Genomic DNA, 27,806 nt, shown 5'->3' with positions numbered 1-27,806 from the left:
GGCAGGATGACGTCGGGGGTTCCCGACGGCAAAATTCTGCCCCAGGTTTAGCTGGAGGTAAGAATCTCCAATTTGTGAAAGTCAGCTCAAGGCTGAGAAAGGAAAAGCAAGTCGTCAAGAGCAAAGAATCACTTTGGACTGGTTTCAGGAGAATAGACCGTACACTTAAGGGGCAGAATAAAGTGTAACCGTGGAGGGAGATTTTCAGTTGTTTAATATGTTAAATTGGGGATCTTTCCTGTAGTTTAGAGTATAAGTTTCCTCCTGGATAGAGAATAGTCAATGATGCTTTTGTGTTGTGTGTTAGAGTAAAAAGTCTTAAAACTTGAAATCTTGTCATATGATCCTTTCAGCCATCCACCGGATGTTTGAGAATCTTTTTAAAGGTTATTGATCTCTACAGGCATTGTAACATTTACACCCTGTAGGAAGTAAATATTTTTATCATTTCAACTGGGTTACATTGAAGCCTAGATTCCAGAGGTGAAATAACAGTTGAATTATTCACTATGCTATCCACTTTCCTCCTGCCCTTTACTACCTCCCATTATGTATACGATTGAGTGCTGAAGGCATATGAATATGCTTCTGCATTTTCACAGGAAATGATGTACAATTCTTTACAAAGGTCATTTGGCATAACTTTGAAAATTCTTTTTAGCAAAAAGCGGAGTTAAAATAAAATGAGACCTTTTGACAAGGCATAAAAATTATATTTTAATTATTTGTCACAGAACTAAAATAAAATTCTGTCTCATGAATCGTAGCCTCAAAAATGTAGGCAAAGTTAAAGACTGCTGTTTTGTGACATTATTTATAACCCTTCCCTCAGCATGAATAGTGTTTCCAAATGTCTGATAATGTTCCCACTAATTATTGATATTGACCCAGATTTTGAGGTGATAATGACGTACAACTGTCAGCATTTGCCATCATTTCTTCACTGAAGTTGGCACGATCTATGTAAGGAGCTCACACGTGCATAAAAATTTGAAAGTTTCTGTCAGTGATTCTATGGGCGAATTTTTCGCTCGGCGTGCGGGCGCGTGCCCAACACGCTCGAGCGTAAAATAGCGCGTGATGACGTTGGGTGACTGTACCAACGCCATCACGCCCTTGTGTGATATTTCACTCGGCAGGCGTGCACGGGCACCAGAGCCACACTCACCATTAATTAAGAGGCCTGTTAAGGGCATTAAAATGTCAATTGATACCGATTTTTTGTGCCCGTGCAATTTTGCGCTTGTTGCACGGGCAAAACAGGCAGGTGGCCAGCTGACAATTTCAAAATAGTCATCCATAGGTAGGATAAAAAGGATAAGCAGCATTGCCAGAATTAGTAGTGAGGAGTTTGGTAGATAGTTTGCTGTTGGTGACTTATTGGTCATCTCTGTTCGGGACTTCATTGTTAGCATTTCCAGGCTTCATTTCAAGGCTCCTTGGTGTCTCCAAGGGCCCCAGAAAATTCAAACCATGTGGACCCTTCCAAGTATCGAACAGCCTTCTGTTACCCTTGTAATGGGAATTGTGGTCTCCGCTGGAGGCACATTCCCCTGAGGAGGAAGAGAGGGGCAGAAGGGAGAGGAGGCCAGGTGTCCCTATGCAGCTTCCAGGGGAGTGACCAATGGGTGGAGAGGTGCAGGCACAGGGGCGCAGGGCCATCTGACAGTCCAAGGCAGAAGGGACCGCAGAAGATGCCACTGTCCTGCTGCCAGGGTTTACAGGTGGCGATGCAGCTATCTCAATATGTCGGAGGTGCAATGCCGAAGGAGGCTTTACCTATCAAGGGAGACAGTGACCTCCGTCTGTCAGATGATTGGACCTGAGATCAGCTCCGACTGTGTGGGTGGACACCCCATGCCAGTGGCTCTGAAGGTCACAGTGGCCCTCAACTTCTATGCCTTCAGCTCTTTCCAGGGGTCAGTGAGGGATCTGTGTGGAGTCTCCCAATCAGCTGTCCAGAGTTGCGTTAAACTGGTGACAGAAGCTCTGTTCAGGCAGGTATTGACTTTCATTCCTTTCTGTATGGATGAAGCCAGCCAGGCTGAGTGAAGCAGAGGCTTTGCAGCGGTTGCTGGGCACCCCCACATCCAGGGTGCCATCGACTGCACACATATGGCCCTCAAGTGGCCAACGGGTCAGCCAGGGGCCTTCGTTAACAGGAAGGGATTCCACTCCATGAATATCCAGATAGGGTGTGACCACAGGATGCAGATTCTGCAAGTCTGTGCAAGTCTGGCTGCTCCCATGACATGTACATCCTGAGACACCCCCAGCTGCGGAAGCTCTTCAGTGCTGCAGCCTGACTTGATGGATGACTGCTGGGTGACAAGGGCTATCCCTTGAAAAGGGGGCTTATGCTGCCTCTCCACCACCCAAGAACAGAGGCTGGGCAATAGTATAACAGGAGCCATGTCTCCACAAGGTCATGATAGAGAGGACCATTGGTCTTCTGAAGACTCGCTTCCAATGCCTGACCCGCTCAGGGGGAGCAATACCATACCCCCCAGAGTGGGTGTCACTGATAGTCGTCGCATGCAGCGCTCTCCACAATCTGGCACTGGCAAGGGGGGGACTCACTGGAGGAAGAGGATGTTGACGCAGGTGCACAGGCCTCAAATGATGGATCCAGTAGTGAATCAGAAGAGGAGCACGGTGGGGAGAACCCTGAGGGTATGGAGGCAGACCTCTGTAACCTCCAGTGAGGCAGGGATACTAGGGACGCCTTGATCCAATGCTCCTTCAGCTAGGCTACCAAATTAGTGCTATCCCCTCATGCAGTGACTGCCGCCTCCATCCTGGTTGTCTGAAATGGCCCTTTCTTTTGACCCCAAAGTCGACTCAGTGCCTGTGCAATAAAGTTTCAAGCTACCCACGTCCAGCATTACATATTTGCATACCCTGCACAATGTTAAATAAAAAATGTGAAGCATACTCAGGCCATCATGACACAGGAACATTTATCCCATGACACGCAGTCGAAACAAATTTACAGAACTTTCTCTGGTCATCAACACCAAACCTGTTAAAATAAACAAAACATTGCACAATAGAAGATCACCCGTGACCAGTCCCTTTTGTGCTCATGGTGCCTTAAACTTATGTTTGCGAGTGCTACGTCTTGATGCTTGCCTCTCGCTGGCACTGGCATTGGAGATGGTCTGCTGACTCTGCTGTCCTGTTGGCCTTGATGACCTTGGTGGTTGTCCTCTAGCCAGTGGAGCCTGTGCTAGCCCCACCTGGGAGGGAAAGGTCAGTTTCATGGCTGGCATTTCCCCAGTCTCCGCAGTCTCTTCAGATGCCACAGTCACTGGCAGAAGGGCGGGGGAGTGCTGCCATCATCCAGGGTGCCCTGAGAGGAGCCCACAGAGATGGCAGGTAGCTCATGTGCCTACATGAGGTTGCTCTGTACTGCCCTGCTCACCATTGATGGACGGGCACCTAGCTGGGATACTGGGTGCCTCATCCATCTCCCACACGGACACTGACCACCTGAGGTCAGTGCCTGTGTGAGGGATTGTAGGTCTGAGTGCAACCTCAGGAAAGCCTGATTCTGTTCCTGGAGCTGCCTCTGCATGAGATTTGCCACTCTCTCAATGGAGGAGGCAGTGTGCTTGGCCATGAGGGTCAACGCAGTGGTGATGCTCCGCTTGGACTCCTCCATAACAGAGACCATGGCATCCATACGCTCATGGATCTCTGCCAGATCCTCCCGCACACCTCGCTGAACATCCAGCATCTGCCACCTATTGATGACAGCAGGGGCTCATCATCTGCTTTCGACTGAGCATCATCCTGGTCTCCAGCAGTCCTCCAATTGCTGGCACCCTGAGCACTCTCTGCCTCCGCCTGCACCTCAAGCGAGTGTGAGGTGTCCTCACCACTGTGCACTGACATTCTAGCTGAAGATCTAAAGCCCACTGAGGTGCTGGTGCCTGATTCAGAGAGCAGGTGTGATACAGGTGCATCTAGAGCCTGTCGATCCTCTGGCATCAGGGATGGCTCTTCGAGGCCTGCATTTGGGTGCGTGGTGGCAAACCTAAGGGAGAAAAATGACATATCATTAGTTTAAGTCACCACACTATCACTGTGCATGCCAAGCACCCTGGTGAGACCATAGAGATCTGCATCATGGTGCCATCGTCCTTCAGTGACCAATGGGGGATCCAGTTTTGAGGCTCCCATCAATGATGAGACTACAGAAGAATGTTTGCACTATCCGAAACTCTAATCCTCTGTGCACTGCACCCTTACCTTCATCTAACATCTGAGCCTCTTTGAGGCCGGTTGACCGAGGTGCATGGCATCTCTCCAGCTCCAAGGCATCCTGCTCATATCTGAATTAGGATTAGGAGGTTAGCAGAGCCTACACGTTTCGTGACCTTTCAATGCTGTTTGGGTCGTCTTCTCCTGAAAGAACAGAGGAGCATTGATTAGTCCCCTCTCTACCTGCAGCGCCATTGCAGCCTGGCCAAGGAGGAGCACCTTGCAGGGCATATCTAAGTTGTGGCCCTCGAGCCACAAGGCACCCAGTCCAAGCAGCCAGGGATCACCCCCTTGGCCAGCTCCAGCATCATTGATAATTGGCACTCAAACTCTAACACCCCTGAGCTCTGCAGAGGGATAGCCAGCCCTTATATTTCAACACACTGGTCCATGCCAACACGGTAATCACCCTACCTGAGTGCAGCAGGTTGTTAAACCTCTAGCGGCACTAGACCCAGGGGGCTGCACAACATCATGGCTGCTGACCAACACTGCCACCTCCTCCCAAGACCTTTTTGTAAGGCACGGCGGCCGCCTCCTTCCATCCATGGGAACAAGGGTATTCCTCTTGGCAGCCACCACTTCCAGGAGGATCATGAGGCACTCATCAGAAAACTGGGGTGGAGGGGGGTGCTCAGTATCCACCCGACCTGCCCTCTCACCTGGTGTCTGCAGTTGCATTTGTATCCGTAATTTTTTCTCTCCTGCTGACAACACTGAAGATGTGTTCCTCGCCGGCAGTCTTCCAGGGACTGACTGTGCCGTTTTTAAACCAGACACCCAGTCGCCATTGGACCTGCCGGCCAACAGACCCCTGCCCCCACCCACCCTTTCCTGATCATTGGGTAGCCGCCGTTCACACTCGGCAGGCCTTAATTGGCCCGCAGCGTGACATTTCAGTCGGGAGCTGACCGCGGGTGGCGGGCGGTTTCCCACCTGCTCCTCATGGCCAAGCACACTGCCTCCTCCATTGAGAGAGTGGCAAATCTCATGCAGAGGCTGCTCCCAGGCCCACTGACTACGGCCATCTGCCGAGCTCAAAGTTCTGGTCTATGTTTCTTCAGGGGGCGCCCCTGCCCACCCTCCCTGAGTGCGATTCCTCAGCAGTCAGAAAATTGATGTGAACCACAATTTTTACATTGTTAGTCTCCCTGTAAAAATCCTTGAAAAGGTTGCATGAGGTGTAATTGGGTTCTTAACAACTTACTCTAGCTCCACACTTGATCTCTCAGAGAGGCTTTTTTCAAGGTCAGTCAGAAGCGTCCTTGCATCACCATCGACCGCAACCTTTGGACCATTCCATACCAAACAAACTAGGTTTATCAGATGTAAAAGGGAGTCAGAAATACTTCTGCTTCTTAAAGTAACACAAACTGCCAAATGTTGCTACTTCATTTGGAAGTTTTACACCTCAGAATTTGCACCTCCTTAAAATTATAATCCAAACACTGATCTCCCCATTTCTTGAGAAGAAAGCTCTGGGGCAATTTTCCAAATTTCATATCCTCACTTATCATTCAACTTTAATATTTCCAGTTACAAAAACAATACCTGCAAAATCATAGTTTTCTAATTACATTTACTTACAACATTAATGATTATTTGCTGGACAAGTTGTTCATATTTACAGTTATCCATCACATCCTCTGAGAAGATGTTCAGCTTCTCATAGCTGTCTACAAACTTTGTTTTCCAATGGTTCTTGTTACACAACTATTATAATTTCATGAATCAATTATCTGAGACACATTTATTCGACTCTCTGAAACATTTAGTTTTTCATCTAATTTGTTTTTCCCTTCAGTGGCCTTCAATGACATTATCTTTGCTCTGTAAATGTTGATCCAACCACTCTTCTCTATCTGGCTGCAATTTTAGAGTCTTCAATTACTTGGGAGCCAAAGTAATTTTCCAGTAAAGACTTGCAGTAGTGTTACTTCTACTGTATTGTATAGAATTCCTTATTAGGCACTGAGTGGATCAGTTTGGAAGTTCTATATATATAGGAATATGGTGTCATATTGAAACTGTTACAACAGCACACAGATGTTGGCAGAAACTATTGTACATTTGACTGCCTCACAGTACAAATGTTCATTAGTGAATAAAATGGGTAATTCAAAATTAAATTTCTTAGTGTTTATTTGTGATTGTTTTAGCAGGTCTTGTAAATGACTTGCCCCTTTGGGTTCTCATCCTGGATAATGAAAGCTGATTGAATCTGAAAACTGACCTTCGAAACGTCATAATTTCTAACAATGCAAATTAATGGCTCTAAGGCTTTGAATTTCTTTCTTTAATCAGGGTACCTATGTTCAGAGTTATAATTGCCTTCTGAGTTAGGTATTTGTTTTTGGCTGCACAGTTAATTGTTTTTCTTTTTTATGCCACCTCAGCATTTAATTCTCCCGAGACCTGGAAAGCACACTGTCTCTTGTTCAAAAAAAAGCTACTGCTTAATTCATTGGTTTGTTGTATCACAGGGTGGAACACATGGATCTACCCTATGATTTCCCCATCACATTCCTTTCCATAATTAAGTCAGAAGTGCAGGACATACCCATCCATTCTTGCCAACCTTCAAAATTCAGAAAAGCTAGTGAACAGCATCAAAAAAAGCTGACAACCCCCACCCCCAACAGCCCCACCACCCTCCCACCCCGAAAAAAAGCTGGCAACTCAAAAAACATGCAACACACACAACTTAAAAACAAGCACAGGAAGTGCTTCTGAACAAGGCAACTGCTTCAAGACAACCAAGTTAAATTCCTTTTCATTACAGTGGATTTAGGATGCTTTGTATGCTTTCTATGATGTATTTTGATGTTTTGGGATCATATTTCACAATTAGGTTTTTTTTTTCCTTGGATAACTGGGACTCAGTGGCTGTTCTCTCTGATTGGAAACTATTCTTCTGATTATGGCAATTTAAAGGAAGTATGGTGGGTCCCTGAGTTCACTTTGTGATCAACCCTATGGATCCTTAAGAGGATTATTCCACCTTTTATTGTTGTTTTCTGAACCATGAGTTGCACCTTGTCCATGTGTGGATTACTCCCCATTTTAAATGTCTAACCATAATACGTTCCTTCTCTAAACTGCTTTCGTAATGCTCTTTTAATTTGGATTGGGTCTGGCATTTATACTGTTTAATCTATGTCAAAAGAATTGAAAAATAGGAATCTTGATTCTGTTCCACCATTCAATTAAATCATGGAAAATCTGTACCTCAGTTACATTTACTTGCCTTTGATCAATATCACTTGCTGGAGTTTTTTTTTAAAAGATGTCAGTCTCAGCTTTGAAAATTTTATTTGACCCAGCCTTATCAGGGAGGGAATTCCAGATTTTCACTCACTTTTGACGTTCTTCATTTCACTCCTGAATGAGTTGGCACTAATTTTAAGATAGTACCACCATGTTCTGGTTGTGTTAACGAGAAGAAATAGTTTCTTTGCATCTACAGTAGTGAGCCACTTAATCTTTTCAAATACATTCATTAGGTCACCCCTCAACCTTCAAGTCTAAAGGGAATACAGGCCACTTTATGCAATGTGCTCTTATAATGTAAACCTTTAATCTGCAGTGTTTAACCTGCAGGGGAGACAGTGGCTTAGTGGTATTGTCACTGGACTGGTAATCCAGAGACCTAGGGTGATACTCTGGGGACCCAGATTTGAAACCCCCATAGCAGGTTAAAAAAAAATATTGAATTAAAAGTCTAATGATGACCATATAAACAATTGTCGGAAAAATCCATCTGGTTCACTAATGTGAAACCTGCCATCCTGGCATGTGACTCCAGATCCATAGTAATGTGGTTGACTCTTAACTGACCTAGCAAGCCACTTCGTTGTTGTAGCAAACAACTGAAAGGAATGAAACTGAATGGACCACCCGGCATCGACCTAGACACCAGCAATGGCAAACTCTGCCCTGACGACCTTGCAAAGTCCTCCTTAGTAACATCTGGAGGCTTGGGACAAAATTGGGAGAGCTGTCTCACAGACTAGTCAAGCAACAGCCTGACATAGTCATACTCATGGAACCATACCTTACAGATAATGTCCCAGCCAACACCATCACCATCCCTGGGTATGTCCTGTCCCACCAGCAGGACAGATCTAGCAGAGATGGCAGCACAGTGGTATACAGTCGGGAGCGAGTTGCCCCTGGGAGTCCTCAACATCGACTCCAGACCACTTCAGGTCAAACTTGGGCAAGGAAACCTCAGCTGATGAATCAGTGCTCCTCCATGTTGAGCACCACTTGGGGAAGCACTGAGGGTTTCAAGGTTACAGAATGTATTCTGGGTGGGGGACTTCAATGTCCATCACCGAGAGTGGCTCGGTAGCATCACTGCTGACTGAGCTGGCAGTATCCTAAAGGACATAGCTGCTAGACTGGGTCAGTGGCATGTGTTGAGGGAACCAACAAGAGGGAAAATATACCTGACCTCATCCTCACCTATCTACCTGTCGCAGATGCATCTGTCCATGACAGTATCAGTAGAAGTGACCACTGCACAGTCCTTGCGGAGACGAAGTCCCTTCTTCATATTGACAATACCCTCCATCATGTTGTGCGGTACTACCACTATGCTGAATGGGATAGATTTTGAATAGATCTAGCAACTCAAGGCTGGGCTTCCATTAGGCACTGTGGGCCATCAGCAGCAGCAGACTTGTACTCAACCACAATCTGTAACCTCATGGTCTGGCATATGCCCCCACACTACCATTACCACCAAGCCATGAGATCAATTGTGATTCAATGAATCACAGGGAGGCATGTCGGGAGCAGAGCCAGGCATACCTAAAAATGAGGTATGAATCTGGTGAAGCTCCAACACAGAACTACCTGCATGCCACGTAGCATAAGCAGCAGCCAGTCTTCAGCCAATTCAATTCACTCCATGTGATATCAAGAAATGGCTGACGGCCTTGGATACTGCACAGGCTATGGGCCCTGATGATATTCCGGCAGCAGCACTGAAGACTTGTGCTCCAGAATGTGCCATGCCCTTAGCCAAGCTGTTCCAGTACACCTATAATACTGGCATCTACCTGGCTATGTGGAAAATTTTCCAGTTATGCCCTGTACACAGAAAGCAGGACAAATCCAATCTGGCCAATAACCACCCCATCAGTCGACTCTCCATCATAAGTAAAGTGGTGGAAGTGGTCATCTATCAAGTGGCACTTGCTTAGCAATAACCTGCTCACTGATGCTCAACTTGTCAAGGTCAAGGCCAGTCAGCTCCTGACCTCATTACAGTCTTGGTTCAAACATGGACAAAAGGGCTGAACTGCAGGGTTGCGGTTACAGTGACTGCCTTTGACATCAAGGCAGAATTTGACTGAGTGTGGCATCAAGGAGCCTTAGCAAAACTGGGGTCACTGGGGATCAGGAAAAATACTCTGCTGGTTGGAGTCATACCTAACACCAAGGAAGATAATTGTGACTGCTGGGGGTCAATCATCTCAGCTCCAGGACATAATTGCAGGAGCTCCTCAGGATAGTGTGCTAGGCCCAACCATCTTCAGCTGCTTTATCAATGACTTTCCTTCCATGATAAGCTCAGAAGTGGGGATGTTCAATGATGATTGTACAATGTTCAGCACTATTCGCGACTCCTCAGGTACTGAAGCAGTCCATGTCCAAATGCAGCAAGACCTGGACAATATCCAGGCTTGGGCTCACAAGTAGCAAATAACATTCACATCATACAAGTGCCAGGCAATGACCTTTTCCAGCAAGAGAGAATCTAACCATTGTCCCTTGACATTTGATGGCATTACCATTAGTGTATTGCTCACTATTAACATCCTGGGGGTTACGATTAACCATAAACTAAACTGGACTAGCCACATAAATACTGTGGCTACAAGAGTAGGTCAGAGGCTAGGAATCCTGCGGTGAGTTATTCACCTACTGATTCCCCAAAGCCTGTCCACAAGGCACAAGTCAGGAGTGTGATGGAATACTGTGCATTTGCCTGGATGAGTGCAGCTGCAACAACAATGAAGATGCTTGACCCCATCCAGGACAAAGCAGTGCACTTGATCAGCACTCCATTCACAAACATTTACTCCTTCCACCACCGACGCATACTGGCAACAGTGTACAATCTACAAGATGCACTTTAGGACAGCACCTTCCAAACCCATGACTGCTGCCATCTAGAAGGATAACCTGGAAGTTCCCCTCCAAGCCACTCACCATTCTGACTTGGAAATATATCACCATTCCTTCACTGTCGCTGGGTAAAAATCCTGTAACTCCCTCCCTAACAGCACCATGGATGTACCTACACCACATGGACTGCAGTGGTTCAAGAAGGCAGCTCAGCACTGCCTTCTCCTAGGCAAGTGGGGATGGGTATAAATGCTGGCCTAGCCAGCAATGCCCCATCCCATGAACAAATATTAAAAAAACACCCTCCAAGCCGATATACATTTCCAGGGGTTCAGTGCCCAAAATTCCACATGAGGCCTGACAATGTCTCTACTACTGAAATATAACTTCCTCCCTTTTGAATTCTAATTCCCTCGAGATATAGGTCAACATCCCATCAGCCTTTTGGATTACATTTATACCAGTGCAGCCATCTTAGGTCCACATAAACACCTAAATTCCTTAATTCCTCCACAGTTCCTAGTCTTTTCAGCATTAATAAATGCTTACAATTGGCATTTGGATAAAAACATAGATTGCAAAAGTAAAGTGTGAGTAAAGCATTTGAACCCATGGAGTATTTCTTTTTTGCAGTCTTGGACAGAGTCAGTTCTCTTTGTTTCGAATGACTTACATTTTTGGAAACACTGGAGCTTTAACTATGTGACTGTTCTGCCTTCTTGTGACCCCACTTCTCTTGCTGAACCTTTATTGTGATGCTGCTGCTGCTGTTATGGTAGCCATCATGCTGCTCCCAGGTGACAATAGTGGCAAGAATTGAGAATAATCAAGGACAGGTGTCTGAGGCAGTTGATCCTTTTGTGAGAAACTGCTCACAGCACTCTGTTAATTCAATGAATAGCATTGGAAGCACAGCCATTGTTTTGTTCTGTATTAGTCAAATTGAATCCTGCAACAGGGAAAGCATGTTAACAGATATTGCAATCAGAGACTGTTTCAGAAGATGGTAATCTGAGTTAAATTAGACTCCTATATTTTGGCTTATTTAATAAGTATAGCAGAATGAAAAGCTTGCTTTTCACTTTGGGTTTGTGCTGCTAAAATCTAGTCATTCAACTTCTTCATATTTCAGTCGCTCTTCAGTCATCCAGCAACTAATCAGTATTAACATTTGGAGCTGTGAAGTATGGCTCAGCTTTTTGAGTACGTTTACCAAACTGCACAAGGGACTCTAAATTAAAATTAACACAAAATAAACATTTAAAAAATGCTTAGCAAGGTTCATGAGTATCCCTTTGTTGATTGTTGTTCTATTGCATTTGGCAGATGCATAACTCTTGGCAAATGTTGTCTGCAGGGCTATGTTCAGTACTTTATGCTATGCCACACAAATTAAGTTCTTGTCAAGGCAACATCAGTTGTAGCTTGAATTTCCTTGACATTTGGCGGTTGCCACCGTGGCCCCGGTTTTAACTCTCTGCAAGTTGAGAGAGTTAAATTCTTGTCCATTGAATCATCTTTATGAAATAATAGCTCTGTAATACAGCTATTTACTTCAATTAAATTCAAATTTGAATGAGAACACTATTGATCAGCAAGATTATGACTGTTCCAGAAACCTAATTTTTATTTATAAAAATTCCAAATATATTATAAAAATCCATAAGTGGGTCACCATGTTGCATGAAAATTAAGTTGAAATCCCCAGCCTCCATGGAGAAATCCATTATACAAGTGTTGACAGTTTCAGAATCATAGAATTGTTACAGTGCAGAAGGAGGCCATTCAGCCCATCATATCTGCACCAGCTCTCCAAATGAGCATATGACTCGCTGCCATTCTCCTGCCTTTTCCCCGTAACCCTGCACATTGTGTCTATTTAAATAATCATCTAATGCCCCCATGAATGTCTTGATTGAACCTGCTTCCACCACACTTCCAGGCAGTGCATTCCAGACCCAAACCATTTGCTGTATGAAGAAGTTTTTTCCCACATCGCATTTGCTTTTTTTACAAATCAATTTAAATCTGTGCCCTCTCATTCTTGATCCTTTTATGAGCGGGAAGTTTCTCCCTATCTATTCTGTCCAGCCCCCTCATGATTTTGAACACCTCTATCAAACCTGTTCTTAACCTCATCCTCTCCAAGGAGAACAGTTCCAACTTCTCTGACCTATCTTCATAACTGAAGTTTCTCGTCCCTGGGACCATATTTGTAAACCACCTCTGCAGTCTCTCCAACATGTTCACATCCTAAAGTTTGGCACCCAGAACTGTGCACAATACTCCAGTTGCAGTCTAACTAGTGTCCTAATACAAGTTTAGCATAACCTCCTTGCTCTTGTACTCTGTGCCCCTATTAATAAAGCTTAGGATAATGTATGCTTTATTAACTGCTCTCTCCACCTGGCCTGCCACCTTTTGTGACTTATGCATATATGCACCCAGGCCCCTCTGCTCCTGCCCACCCTCCCGAGTTGTATCCCTTATTTTATATTGTTTCTGCATTATCTTTTGCACCTGTAGGTGATACCATGGCAGGCTTTTTCCAAAGTAAATGTTATATAATGTTTGAAGCACTGTACAAACATTTCTGCACTCTGGTCATTAGGTGGTTTTCCAACCATGTGTTTGCAATGGTCACAAAGATAGACTAGGCCAATGATCCACAAGTTAGGTGTGAATTTTATTCAAGAAAATAGAGATTCATGTTTTTTTTCTAATCAAGGCAAATCTTCATGGTAAGCAGAAATGTATCATTGCAATCTCCAATATCTATTCCACACCCTAACTGCCATGCCTGTCTGCTAGTGTTATACTTTTGTGGGCAGTAATGTCAAGTCTTTAACTGACTTTATAATACCAAAGATTGGTCCATTCCCCTTTCACTTGGAGAGAATGTAGTTTTGAATGCTTAGGGTTTAAGTCCCCTACTTCTAAAGCTTTGAGCTTATTCACTTGTCTTCCTCCACTCCACACCATCCCTTTTCCACGGCAAGAGTGTGTCATTTTGTGAACCCACAACAGGTTCTTCTGCCTGCACCCCTTACCCCGACACTCCTCCCGCCAATGAGTAATTTGTTGAATTGCCACCCCCACCCCTACTGGTGAAAGAGTTTGCCAACTTGCATTCCCTGGTCCACAGTTGTTTTTCAGCCAATGCTTATCTTATTTCCCTCCTGCTTCCCTTGTTTTTCCTCTTCTCTATCTTTCCTTCTCACTCAGCTTCTTTCCTCTCTTTTGTTTCCCTGTTCCTCTTTTCCGTCCGTTAACTTCCACTTTCCCACTGACGTACCACTCTCCTGTCTTTCCCCCTTCCCCTCTCCCCTTTACCCCATCTCTCTCCCTCTCTCGCTTCCTTCCTCTCTCTTTCTGCCCCTTCCCCCACTCCCTGTTTGCTTTTCTTCCCCCATTCTCCTTCCCCTTTCACACCATTTTCCAATATTTCCCTGTCCTCAATCCCTGCATGCTTGAATATTGCACTTTGTCTTCTCTTCCCCTGTACAATACCATAGAAAATTCACAAATGAAATTTAAAAATAAGCAGTTTTGGCATTTGCAACATAAAAATAGAAAGCTATGCCAGTAGGTACATTGCAATTTGTGTGTGTATTAGTCTCTCTCTCTCTATTGATGTATGTAGGTCTTTTCACATAATCGTGATAAATGCGACCAGTGTTGAAAGTAATTATTCTATTTCTCTTGTTTAGGAATCTTACACCGTTTGCTGCTGAGTCAGATTGGGGGAGTTCTGCTACACATGTTATGGAGCAGTGGACTGCATCTGGTTTAACAGAAATCCGCTTAGCAAATTACACAGTTCTTCTCAGCTTGCCTGATACAGACCAAAACAAAATCATTCTGACAAATAGCAGCCAGTGCTTTTATCCCAGTGGACAGCAATGCAGTACTCTACACTCAGCCCCACGTGGGAAGAAGGAAAAGAATGACCTCTATTTCTATGCTGCATATTCTGCCAAGGGATCTCTGGAGGTAATGAAAGTTTTAGAAACCAATTCTCCCTGTCATTTTAGGGTATTTCATTTGCCTGGTAAAATCTGAATTGCTCCAAATATTTTGACAAGGTTATTTGTTCTGCATAGCAGAGCTGCATGATCTTCCTTTGCAGTCCAGTCATGTACATCTATCATAAGTCGGTCTTTGTGAGAGATCCAATTTGTGGTTCCTGGTAACAGTCTAAGTAGCATTCATAATTCCTAAAATCCCCACCTCAAAAACCTATTTTGTGCCATCAAGATAAATGGTATACACTGGAACTTAGTTGTAATTTGCTGTGCAAAGAAAGGTGACATTTATCTTTTGGATAGTGAAATGTAGGTCAACAGCCTTTTCCATATAAGCCAGATAGGAGTCTGAAAAAGATCAACAAGGAAACAAGACATTCTCCCACTGATAACTGTGCTTATATTTGTAAAATTGAGAGTGTTATGTTTATTACAATTATTACAGAAGTTAAAATAAGCTCATAAAATTCATAAATGTCTTGATTCAGAACATTTGAAAATCACTTACAGCATAGCAGAATCCGAAGCATTCTGATGTTTGAGGACAAGCTCTAAGTGGCTTCATGTATTTGCCTTGCTGTGAGTGTACATTTTTAAAGATCTATCATTGGAACCCCTCAACAACTTATGTTTAAAAAGTACCTTTAATGTAATAAAATGCTTAAAGCCCTTCACAAGACCATTATAAATTGAAGTATGACACCGAGCCACCATGGAGATATTAGATCAGATGACAAAAAACTTGGTCAAAGAGGTAGGGTTTAAGGTGCCTCTTTAAAGAGGAAACCGAGGTAGATAGGTGACGAGGTGTAGAGAGGTGATGAGGTGTAGGGAGGGAATTCCAGAGCTTGGGGCCTAGACAACTGAAGGTATGGCCAACGGTGGAGCAATTATGATCCTATTTCTCGTTTACACATCACCTCAGTGACATGATCTAAAATCATGATGTCATTTTTCACATGTGCATTGATGACCCCCAGTTCTACCTCACAACCACTTCCCTCAACCTCTCCACTGTCTCTAAATTATCAGGCTGCTTTTCTGACATCCAGTATTGAATAAGCAGAAATTTCCTCCAACTAAACATTGGAAAGACCAAAGTCATTGTTTTTGGTCTCTGTCATCACTATTCCTCTCCCTGACAACTGCCTGAGGGTGAACCAGGCTCTTCACAACTTTAGCGTCATATTTGACCCTAAGATAATCTTTCAACCACATTTGTGCTGCTACAAAGACCATCTATTTTAATCACCATAACATCACCTGTTCTCAGCCCCGCCTCAGCTCTTCTGCTTCTGAAACCCTCATCCATGCCTTTGTAACCTCCAGACTTGACTATTTTAATGTATGCCTGGACAACCTCCCACATTTTGCCCTCCATAAACTTGAGGTCTTCCCGTATCCTAACTAGCACCACGTGCTGTTCACCCAACACACCAGTGCTTGCTGAGCGACACCGGCTCCTGGTTAAACAATGCCTCGATTTTAAAATTCTCATCTTTGTTTCCAAATCCCTCCATAACCTGGCCCTTCCCTATGTCTGAAGCCTTTTCCTGCCCTAGAACCCTCAAAGATGTCTCTATCTCTCTACCTCCATTTCCTCCTTTAAGACACTCCTGAAAACTTACCTCTTGACCAAGCTTTTTCCCTTATCTCTCCTATGTGGCTCGGTGTCATATTTTGTTTTACAATGCCTCTCTGAAATGCCTTGGAAAGTTTTATTATATTAAAGATGCTATATAAATACAAGTTATTATTGTTGTAGAGATGGTCACATGTAGTGCGTGGGAGTATGGATTTGCTTTTGGATAATCATATCAGTTAATAAGTTCACCTTTGTTTCCACAGTTCAGTGATTATTTCAGAAATAGAGATTACTTCATTCCTTAGTTTTTGTCATGAATCATGGCTTCCATTGTCTCTTTAATACTCTGCATTGTTTTCAGGACAGCCTAAGCTGTTGACCATTTTTTGTTAACAACTCCATTGACGATCATGCGGTACACAATGTAGTTCGCTGCTTATCATACCTCACATTCTAATTCCTTGACCCCAGTTCTCCCTTCCTTTCTTCAATGATATTATCCAGATTTTTCATCTATTTGAAGTATTGTTTTCCAAAATAAGCCAACTCTCACAAATAAATGTCAACCAGTGTATATGGTCCCATCTTCCAATTTTAGGTCTCTTTTTCTCACTGTTCAATTTTACCCCAAATTTAAAAGTATATTTGCAATTAGTAATACAGTGATATCCTAAGAGGTTTTTTTAATGACACACGGAGCAATTAGACTTGAATGCAGTTATTTTCTGGATGCTACTTACTCTAATTAATATCAAATTGGAGCAGTTTGACTTCATATTCCTATTTAATAGTAAAACAGTAAAAAAAAATAATGATATCAGAAAGTGGATGCTAATATTTTATTTGCTATGATTATTTGGTCTTTTCTCTAGTCAACTAAAACTTAATTCACCACTTATTTTGGGTACAAGAAACAGAAGTTCCCATTTACAATGTAATTCTTTTGTCAGTAAACCCCATTTATCATAGTGAAAGGTACTGGTGTTATTCTTCCAACAGTTAAATTGATATTTTCCAGCGCTTTCACAGGCTGGGTATATACTTAGTTGGTTTAACAGTTGTGACAGTAGGGATGTTCGTACCAAAGGATCCTGTATCAAACTTTGTAAAACAACACCAGCATGACAAGGTGTTTGGAACTTCAAAAGCAATTAATTTCTTGCTGTTTTAATTGCATGTCTTTTAAAAGATTGATTTAAATCAGAAGTCTTTGTACCTGTGGGAAATAATAATGGAACATAGTAATATACCAAGCTTTTGGTAATTATTGACATTCTTGAAAGAAAATTTCAAATTTATACTTTGTGAATATTTTTATTTTATTAAGTATTTAGTAACCTTTATTCACTCGAGTTTTTCCTTTGTTTAGTTTTTTTTTTATACCAGATATCACAAATGATCATTCTCCACTAATAGTCACCTCCACACAATGCCTGATTGTAGTAGCCTTTGATTTGCAGATCCAGAAGTGAATATTTGCATCCTTAGTTTTTGGAACAATCTTTCTTCATAAATACCTTCATATGAATCTATGGCAACTATTTATAAGTTGGGTGTTTTTTTTCATTCTTGACATGTGGGCAAACTGGCAAGGCAGTGTTTATTGTCAATGCCTTCAGGACATCCAGGGATAAAAAGTCATCCACATTGTAGGAACCAATCATATATCAGCCAAACCGAGATAGTAGATTTCCTTCCCCAAAGGACATTAGTGACCCAGTTACAAGTTTACATTGAGGAAAGGTTACTTAGTCTGTAGCAAAGGTAATGAATAAGACTATCTACTCATTTACATCCTGAGGGAAATAACTAACCATATATAATCTTTAAAAAGATAAAGCTGGATAAATTTAGCCCCTATTCCAAAAACCAGTCAACCAAAATTATTAATTTTGGATTATTAATTGGACCATAAAACACACACATGCAACTCCTGTCTAGTTATATTTCACAATATGTCATTCATAATGACAGCATTGTTTAAACAATTGTCCACTATCAATTGTTTGATCATTTATTTTTATCTTCTGAACTTAGAATCGCTTTTTAGGTATTTTTCTTTTGAAAAAAATGAATAACAGTGCATTAATTGCTTTTACTTGGTATCTCTTCCACACAAACACTACTCTGTGGTGTTTCTTTTCATGCCTCATTTTATTGGAAACATGCCATTTTTTGCTATTCATATTTACTAGGTTTGCAGAGATGGGTTAACTAAACTTTTGTCTAACCTAATAGGCATACCGTTTCTACCAGTCAATTACCAACCACTCACGAGACTTAACTCCAGATTTAGAAATGATCACTAAAAAATTGCAAGATCAATCCTATCATATATTTGCCCCAGTGATTTAATATTTAGAAAAGCAAAATTGGGGACAATACCTTGGTAGTGTACCTGTCGGGGTTGTGGTTGGTGGTCCCAAAGAATCAATCTTCCTATGGAATTACCTAAAGTTGTTATTAAACTGATCAGTTTTATGAATGAAGCCTTGTGTTTTGAACAGCCTATGGCGCCAAGGCTATTTTCCCCAACTTTAATTGTAAATTCCTCTCCATGCGTTGCCATCATGTGCATAGACACAGGCTTTTTACCAAATATTTGCCAACCTTTCTAGCTTAATGTCTGTGCCTGATATACTGCTGATACCCGGTATAGGTTTGATTGAGGTTATGCCTTTTCAGTGCATGGAACATCTTAAACATCTAATTTTTAGGTGGAGAAATGAAAGTTTTAGAGTTAATTCCTTCAGAGAAACTATTAAAAATTTGTGGACCACTTAAAGTTTGACACTACATTCAGAGTTCAGCTCAGTTTTATGAATGCAAGTTTACTGTACCCCATTGTTACTCTGATGGTAACCTTAAACCCACTGTCCTTTGTGAAACAATGTGGACATATGAGGACCAGTGACAATTTACTCTTAAGACTGTGGCCCAGATATTCCAGTCTCTGGATTGTTCGAGACCAGGCATACCACACCCCTCACCGCACCTCCCCCCCCTGCCCTCCCCCTGCCAACAAGATATGTGTTGGGACTTCTCGTAAGTGCCAACACATTGGGCAGAATTTTATGGCTGACGTGCGGGTGGCAGAGCCCTCACGTCAGTGCTTAAAATGTCGCGCGAGCATCCTGACATCAGCGCGCCCGCCATTAATTAAAGACCTTGTTAAGGCCATTAATTCAGCAATTGAAGCCGATTTTGAGGGGCCTGTGCGATCTTCACCTTGGCCATGGGCCCAACGGGCAGGCGGCTAACTAATTTTTTAACAAACCTCATCCACGGGTGGGATATGTGGACTCAGAGGGGTTGTTCGTGTTTTTTCTGAAGTATTTAATGCAGAAAGTGTTTTAAACTTGCTTGTGTGATTGTTAGCAGTTCAAATCGATTTCTAATAGCTTTTTCTGTACTTTGAAGCTTCAGCTCAGCATTCTGCGGACAGTAATCCTTATCGGGCCTGCAGCTTTCCGGAAGCCTCCATTTAGCCTGGGTTTGGGTTCTGACATCTCCACTGGAGGCAGGTCCTCTGAGGAGGAAGGGAGGGATAGAATAAGGAGGAGGCCAGGAGTGCACAATCAGACTCGAGGGAAGCCACCTTTCGGAGGCCAGGCGCAGGCACAAGGGCTGCAGGGCTAAGAGGTTGTCCAAGGTGGAAGGGGCCGCAGAAGACGCCACTATCCTGCTCTCAGGGTATACAGGCGGCGAAGCAGCTAACTTAATATGACTGAGGTGCAATGCCGAAGGAGGCTCCGTCTGTCAAGGGAGACAGTCAACTATATCTGTTAGGATGATTGGCCCTGAGATCTCCCCTAACTGTGTGGGTGGACACTCCATGCCAGTGGCTCTGAAGGGCACAGGTGCCCTCCACTTCTATGCATCTGGCTCCTTCCAAGGCTCGGTGGGTGATCATTGCGGTGTCTCCCAATCAGCTGTACACACTTGTGTCAAGCAGGTCACAGACGCTCTGTTCAGATGGATATTGACCTTCATCCACTTCCGCTGCGACCAGGCAAGTTAGACACAGCGAGCCAGAGGCTTCGCGGCCATTGCTGGCTTCCCCTGCATCCAGGGTGCAATAGACTGCACACATGTGGCCATCAAGACACCAGCAGCTGAGGCCTGTGCCTTCGTCAACAGGAGGGGCTTCCACTCCATGAACGTGCAGATAGTGTGTGATCACAGGATGCAGATTCTGCAAGTTTGTGCAAGGTACCCAGGCAGCTCCCACGATGCCTACATCCTCAGACAATCCCAGGTATCAGGGCTCTTCAGTGCTCCGGCTGGATGGTTGGTTGGTGGGTGATAAGGGCTATCCCCTCAGAAGGTGGCTCATGAAGCCTCTCCGCCATCCAAGAACAGAAGCTGAGGAGCGCTACAATAGGAGCCATGGCACCACAAAGGCTGTGGTGGAGATAGCCATCGGCCTTCTCAAGATGCGCTTCCATTGCCTGGACTGTTCAGGGGGCGCACTCCAGTACCCCCCAGATCGCGTCTCTGTGATAGTGGTAGCATGCTGCGCTCTGCAAATCTTGCGCTGTAAAGGGGGGATGCAGTTGATGGTGAAGACCTTGACACAGTGGATGAGGCTGCACATGATGAATCCAGCAGTGGCTCAGAGAATGAGGAAGCACAGGGCAATGATGAGGGGCAGCACGCTGAACCACTACTACACCAAGGAGGTAGGGACACCTGGGACACTTTAATCCAACGACCCTTCAGTTAGCTCCACACACATGGATCAGCAAGACCAGCATTGCCTGGCGCTTCCACACGTGGCACTTAGGTGCTACATCTTCCACCTCATCAGCTGCAACTAAGGGCTTCGTACAGAAACATCAATGTCCACTCAAACACTCATGAGATGTCTGTGAAATATACAAATGCAGCACAAAGGAAACACCCTCAGCCATGGTCAGAAAAGTGGACTTTATTCTCACCAAAATAAACCACAAACATCACTCAGACGTACATAATGATATATTCCCTAATCTAGGGCCAACACAAAATCACCAGTGACATACCCATGGAGAGCTTAACATGCCTTATGCTTTCGTTTGTGGGTGCTGCATCTAGGTACCATCCCATCGCTCGCAGTGGCTTGTGAGACAGCCTGCTCTCTCTGCTGTCCTGTTGGCCTCTATGACCTTGGCGGACGTCCTCTGGCCCATGGAACCTGTGATAGCCCTGCCTGGGAGGGAGTGGCCAGTTCCAGAACTGGCACCTCCCCAGTTGTGACAGTCTCCACAGATGCAATGGCCACTGGCAGAGGGACGGAGGAGCTGCTGCCCTCATCCAAAGCGCCCTAAGAGGAGCTCGCAGTGACAACAGGCAGCTGCTGCGCCGACGTGAAGTCACATTGGACCTCCCTGCTCACCACAGATGGTTGGGCACCGAGCAGCGACACTTGGTGCCCAGAACATCTTCCACATTGTGAATGACCACCTGTGGCCATTAGCGCTGTGAGGGCTTGCAGGTCAGAGCGTAACCCAATCAGAAGATTCTCAATCTGTTGGAAGCCCCTCTCCATGAGAGTTGCCAATCTCTCAATGGAGGAAGCCTGAAGTTCTGTCCTGAGGTTTATGCCTTCACTGACACTCTGCCTGGACTCCCCCACCATAGAGACCAAGTGAAGCAGACCCTCATGCAACCCTGCCAGATGCTCCTGTGCACCCTGCCGCTTGTCCTGCAGCTGCTGCATGGCTGACATCTCCAGGGGCACATCATCACTGCCAGACTCAGCATGTACCTGGTCCCCTGCAGTCCTTCGGCTGCTGGTACTATTGGCACTCTCTGTCCGTGCCATCTCCTCCAGCAATTGTAAAGTCCCCTCTACACTGTGCCCTGGGACACTAGCCGATGTCATAATCCCCACCGAAGTGTTTGTCACTGCTCTGGTGCCTGGCACGCTGAAAGGATGTGACATAAGTTGCAAATCTTGGCTCTCTGGTGTGGAGGGGGGCTCCAGACGTGTTGGTGGTGGCCATGTGGTGGTGATGCTGAAATTAATAACAAGGACAGTGCATCAGTTAGCGTTCAGTCAGTAACACCATTCATCCCTCTCCCCCCAGCCTCATAAGTCGCTCACCCTTCAAGAACCTAAGGAGACCAACATTGGTGGGGTAGTAAATAGTCAAGAGGAGGCCCAAACATTACACGTGCCTACAGACAGGCTGGTCAGATGGCCTAAGGAATGCCACATGGAATGTTATGTGGATTAGTTTGGTTAAGCACTTGGGCAAGACAAGCAAGGTACGGGAATACATGAGTAATGGTAGGACCGTGGGAAGTCATGACAATTACAGGGACCTTGCTGGGCAGACCTGTTAAGGTAGCAGAATAGGAACATAAGGCGTTTAACAAGGTAGAAGCCAAACTTGCCTTTATTAGCCGAGGAATAGAATGTAGGAAAAGGGAGGTCATGTTGCAAGTGCAGAAAACACTGTCGAGGCCACATCTACACTTCTGCATTCAGTTGTGACCTGTGCTTCAGGGGAGGGATGGCATTGGCGTGGGGAGAGTGCAGAGGTTCCTGGCCTGGATGCATGCTGGCCTGGAGAATTGGAGTGATGAGGAAACATTGCATACACTTGCGACATTTGCCGTGGAGCACAGGAGATTGACAGGTCACATTATTGACCTTCATACTGTTATGAGGGTCATAGAACGGGTGGACAGAAGGCAACATTTCCCCTTGGCATAGGGATGACTAACATGGTGGTATTTATTTAAGTTGAGTGCCATGAGGTTGACAGGTGAGGTGCTGAGGACTTTTTGGACAGAGTAATGTGGGACACAGTGGCTGAAAGGGTGGTGGAGGTAAAAACCCTCCTAAGATGCAAAACGTCTTTGGATGTGCAGCAGCGATGCCATGTCATGTTAGGCCATGGGGATAGTGGTGACAAATGGGATAAGGCGACTTTGGACGGTTCTAGAGATGCGCATCCTCAAGGGGCCGAGGGACCTTTGTGTATGACCCACACGTCTGACTGTATTAGTCTGTGAATGAGCAGTGTTGCTGCATTAACGATTGCAGCAATCATCAGTGTTTTGGACGGTGGGGAGACAGAGTGGATGGGACTGTGGCCCTCAAATACCTAACCCCTGCACCCCAGCCTCACCCACACCTGCCGCCCTGGCCGCCTGCCTCCTCCCCAGCTCCATGGCCTGCTCCTCCTATGTGGTGAGGCGCTGCAGCATGGTGTGCCTACCACCAGCCCGCTGCCGCTCCTACATATTGCTTTCAGTTTTTGCCTGCAGAACATAGAAGAGCATTTATTGGGGCTGATATCTCATGTACTCTGCACGTGCATGCAGCACCCCAACCACAGTGTCCCATCTGAGGCCTCCTGCGGCTCCTGTCCACACTACAGGTGATCAGTCCCCAGAAGATAGTACGGCTGCTCCCAACCCCCTCCCCCAACGGACACCTTGGACACATTCAGCATCCATCACTGAATAACACATGGCTCTTAGCGCCCATGGCAAGGAGGCGCAACTAGGTGCAGAGCTGAGGCCAGCAGTTGGCTCTTGGCCATGACACCTTGAGGCTTCCCTTCCCCTTCCACCATCTCATCACCATAATAAGACATGTGTTGGAGTTCTGAGTATGTGTCTAGCTGCCTCCCCTGCAGGTTGCCCCCAGACTACTCAAATGCGACAAACACCAGCATATGCTGCAGGGAGAACCCATCTTCTCCTCAACCACTAAGGCTGATGTAAGCATGGTCACTACCTGTTTGCCCACCCAGCGTGCGCCAAATGCCCAATGCAGTAACGATACTAGGACGTGGGGGGGGCTTCAAAGGCTAAGGCTACCTGCTGGGTCAAATGGCCAAGGCTGACATGGTACTCACCCTTCCAGAGCGCAGCAAATCATTGAAGCGCTTGCGGCACTTTGTTCTGGTGCGCCGTACAGCATCATGAGAGCTAACAGTCTCTGCCACCTGCTGCCATGCCTGCCTGGTGACATGGGGGAACCCTCCTCCTCCCAACCTCCGGAAACAAGACCTCCCAATGGTTGGACACCTCTTCTAGGAGGACAGCAAAGTAGGCATCTGGGAACCGAGGGGCACAGTGGCCCTCTGCTGGCCTACCCTGCAGCCTGACGCCCTCCTCCTCCTCTGCCCTCACCTCTTGTGCTGCCCAGTGACAGGCCATGGTCAACAGCCTAAAGGAGGCTGCCTGGCTGCTCTTTATACAGACTGTCGGTTCCCCATTGGAACCGGCGGCCTGAACACACCCGCCACTGATTTAATTTTCCCGATGAACACGGGATTCGGAACCCCACTGGGCGGGCCTTAATTGGCCCGTTTCGGCAGCGGGGAACAGCTGCCTGCCCACCTGTCAAGTGCAAAATTCAGACTTCAGAGAGTTCCAAGTTACTTACCTGAATAGGTACCCTGGTAATATTAGACAAAAAAAATCCTATTTTAACTCCTGGGTAACTATACAACTGACACCCCCGACTCCCCTTGACTACCTCCCAACCCCCTGACTGCCACCCCTCCCCCCCCGACAAACCCAACTGACCACACCAGACTCCCCCCCACCACCACCAACCAGCACTAAACTCCCCATGACCAGCCTCATCCCTTATTCCTCACCAATTCTACCTGACCCCACCTCACTACCTGACCCACCTGCCACCCTACCCACTTACCCACCTGCCACCTACTTATCTCACCCACTCTTCCCCTTACCAACTTAACACATCCACCCTACCCCCTTACTCACCTACACATTCACCCATTCACTCATACACTAACACACTGAAAAACTATTTAAACAACAGTGTGTTAGTGAACACTTAACAGAATACAGTGGCTAGTGCCATGAAAGGACAGAATGGCTTGTCTTCTCCTGATGATCCAGTGCTGAAGAAGCAGTTCAATTTCAGGTATGCTCCACATTTTTGGAGAAGCCAGGATTACAAGTGCCAACCAGTAATGTAGAGCTCCAGCATGGCAGAGGAAAGTAGAAGCAGAGTGGCAATCCGATACTGATTGCCATTCCTTGGAAGATTCGGGCCTACATTTAAGAGTGTGATGAGCACAAGCACGTTCTACTAGGTTGAGTGAGTGAAGAAGAGATGCACACACATTATATTTGGTGGTCAATTGATAGTCAAGATGCTAGGTTGCCATGTTTTCGTTAGCATCTGTGTACAAGGGACAAGAGGATATTGCATTCTGACAGAGGAAGCAGGTGTTCTTGATTCAACTGTACAATGTGTGTTGTTTTCCCTGCTAGAAAGTATCAGAATTCTGGCAAAGATACATGTCCAACTCTATTTAAATTTCAACTTGTAAGAGAGCAAGAAAAGTTGTGTAATTTTACCTGTAATTAGCAGGGTGGCTTAGATCTCCAGATGAGGTTTACTCCTGCTGCAGATCAGTGACTTTCATTGGATCAAGGTTCGGCACCAAATACAGTTTTTATTTATATTTGTTCATGGGATGTGGTTGCATTTATTACCCTTTCTAAATCGCCCTTGAGAAGGTGAGGTGCCTTCTTGAAACGCTGGAGTCCATGTGGTGTAGGTACACCCACAGTGTTGTTAGGGAGGGGGTACCAGGATTTTGACCCAGTGACAGCGAAGGAACGGTGATATTTTTAGAAGTCAAGGTGGTGTGTGGCTTGGAGGGGAACATCCAGGTGGTGGTGTTCCCATGTGTCTGCTGCCCTTATCTGTCTAGATGGTAGCAGTCATGGGTTTGGAAGGTGCTGTCTGAGGAGTCTTGATGATTTCCTGTAGTGCATCTTGTAGATGGTATACACAGCTGCTATTGTGTTGGTTGTGGAAGGAGTGAATGTTTGTGTGTTGGGTGCCATTCGAGAGTCTGCTTTGTCCTGGATTGTGTCGAGTTTCTTAAATGTTGTTGGAGCAGCACTCATCCAGGCAAGTGGGGAGTATTCCATCACGCTCCTGACTTATGCCTAATAGATGGTCGACAGGCTTTGGGGAGTCAGGATGCAAGTTACTTGCCGCAGGATTCCTAGCCTGTGACCTGCTCTTGTAACCACGGTATTTATGTGACTGGTCCAGTTCAATTTCTGGTCAATGGTAACCCCCCAGGATGTTGATAGTGAGGGATTCAGTGATGGTAATACTATTGAATGTCAAAGGACGATGGTTAAATTCTCTCTTGTTAGAGATGGTCATTGCCTGGCACTTTTGTGGCACAAATGTTACTTGCCACTTGTCAACCCAATTCTGGATATTGTCCAGCTCTTGCTGCATTTGGACATGGACTGCCTCAGTATTTGAGGCGTGGTGAATGATGCTGAACATTGTGCAATCATCAGTGAACATCCCCACTTCTGACCTTATGATGGGAGGAAGGTCATTGATGAAGCAGCTGAAGATGGTTGGGCCTAGGACTCTACCCTAAGCAACTCCTGCAGTGATATCCTGGAACTGAGATGATGAAGCTCCTGGCTTATCATAGCAATTTTACATTCTTTTAATTTTGTGGAATATGAGTTTCAGCTTTATTTTCTTCATTGCCCTGATCTTAATGATACTGGGAGGTAAGATTGTACAACTAATATTTGTACTTTGTTAAAGATTTGTTGTTGGGGTGTTTTGCACCTTTGGCAATGTTATCCCTATTTGACTTGGGAAGGTCTGTGTTTGAACCAAAGCTGTGTTCCTGATATTCCCAAATGGCTTAAGGTAAGGAATTCCAGAAAATTCATCCACAGACATTGAAGAAATAGAATTACGAAGAATGAATGCCCATGTCAGGATGTACAAACACTCCTCCGACATTGCTGTGCTTGCCCTACTTTGCTGTTGACATTACAGAGGAAGGAGCTGCTATAATAGTAGTCTTTATGAATCACCACACTGCCTCCTGTAGATGGAAATACATCACTTGCAGGCTGGTGGTGACAGTGTATCTTCAGCCCAGTGGAAGGGACTCTGATCAAGTGAACTGCTTTGACCTGGATAATGTTAGTCGTCTTCCATGTTGTTGCATTGTGACATTCCATCACATTCTTGATTCTCTTAGATGGTGGAGAAATTTTGAACAGTTAGGAGGTGAGTCACTTGATACAGAGTATCCAGCTGCTGCCCTGTTGTTGTATCTGCATGGTTGAAGTAGTTGATCCAGCCAAGCTCCTAATCAGCACTGACCCCCATAGTGTTGGTGCTGAGGAGTCAGCAATGCTGGTGTCATTGGAGTTCGGAGGAGTTGACTGGTTGTTTCCTTGTCCAAAATGATTATTAGCTCACTCGTATGTGACAGAAGCATTAGCTGCCACTTGTCATCCCTCGAGCTATCGTTCAAGTCCTGCAATAGGCTAGCATGGGCGGTTTCATTATCGGTGGAATTGTGAAAGGAACTGAACATCTTGGAATCACTACTAGCCTTATAATGGAGGGAAAGTCATTAGGCAGAATTTTACTGGCCCTTGAAGTGGGAATGGAGGTGGGAGCTGGTAAAATTGCAGGGAGCTGTGGCAGATCGGCTCCCCAATTGTGTCTCACTGTTGGGGAATTTTACTGAAGGCGGGACATGAATCGGCAGGCTGCCCACCACAACAAAGGTATACAGCCAATTTAACTATGTAAAGGCCCCATTAATGGCCATTTTACTAGGCTATTGGCACTTTGCTGACAGTGGATCAACCCCACCATATGAGGAAGTCGCCAGCTAAATGGAGGCGGCCTCTAAGCATCAGCGCATTGTGGGGGGAAGGAGTTTTTAAGCAAGGAAGGGGACACGGACCAAGAAGGCAGCATTCACAGCCCCAACAACATCCCCAGAGAGCTTTTCCCTCCA

General features: G+C 45.2%; 1 protein-coding gene and 1 long non-coding RNA gene across 7 annotated transcripts in view; one reads left to right on the top strand and one right to left on the bottom strand.

The window, feature by feature from the left end:
- LOC121290443 (inactive N-acetylated-alpha-linked acidic dipeptidase-like protein 2) overlaps nt 1-27,806 on the top strand; it is a 999,957-nt gene that overhangs the window by 481,706 nt on the left and 490,445 nt on the right. For all 6 annotated transcript variants that reach the window (XM_041210891.1, XM_041210883.1, XM_041210898.1 and 3 more), the window contains one exon: nt 14,115-14,397. In XM_041210891.1, the coding sequence (XP_041066825.1) occupies nt 14,115-14,397 (283 nt within the window). The remainder of the gene's footprint in view (nt 1-14,114; nt 14,398-27,806) is intronic.
- The window catches only part of LOC121290530, a 37,884-nt gene continuing 31,860 nt past the window's right edge, over nt 21,783-27,806 (bottom strand). The window contains exon 3 of the long non-coding RNA XR_005945817.1: nt 21,783-22,013. This is a non-coding gene — a long non-coding RNA (uncharacterized LOC121290530). The remainder of the gene's footprint in view (nt 22,014-27,806) is intronic.

This window comes from Carcharodon carcharias, chromosome 2, assembly GCF_017639515.1.
Source record: "Carcharodon carcharias isolate sCarCar2 chromosome 2, sCarCar2.pri, whole genome shotgun sequence".
Taxonomy (NCBI): Eukaryota; Metazoa; Chordata; class Chondrichthyes; order Lamniformes; family Lamnidae; genus Carcharodon; species Carcharodon carcharias.
The sequence above is the reverse complement of the archived record's forward strand: the minus strand, read 5'-3'. Positions and strand labels throughout refer to the sequence as shown.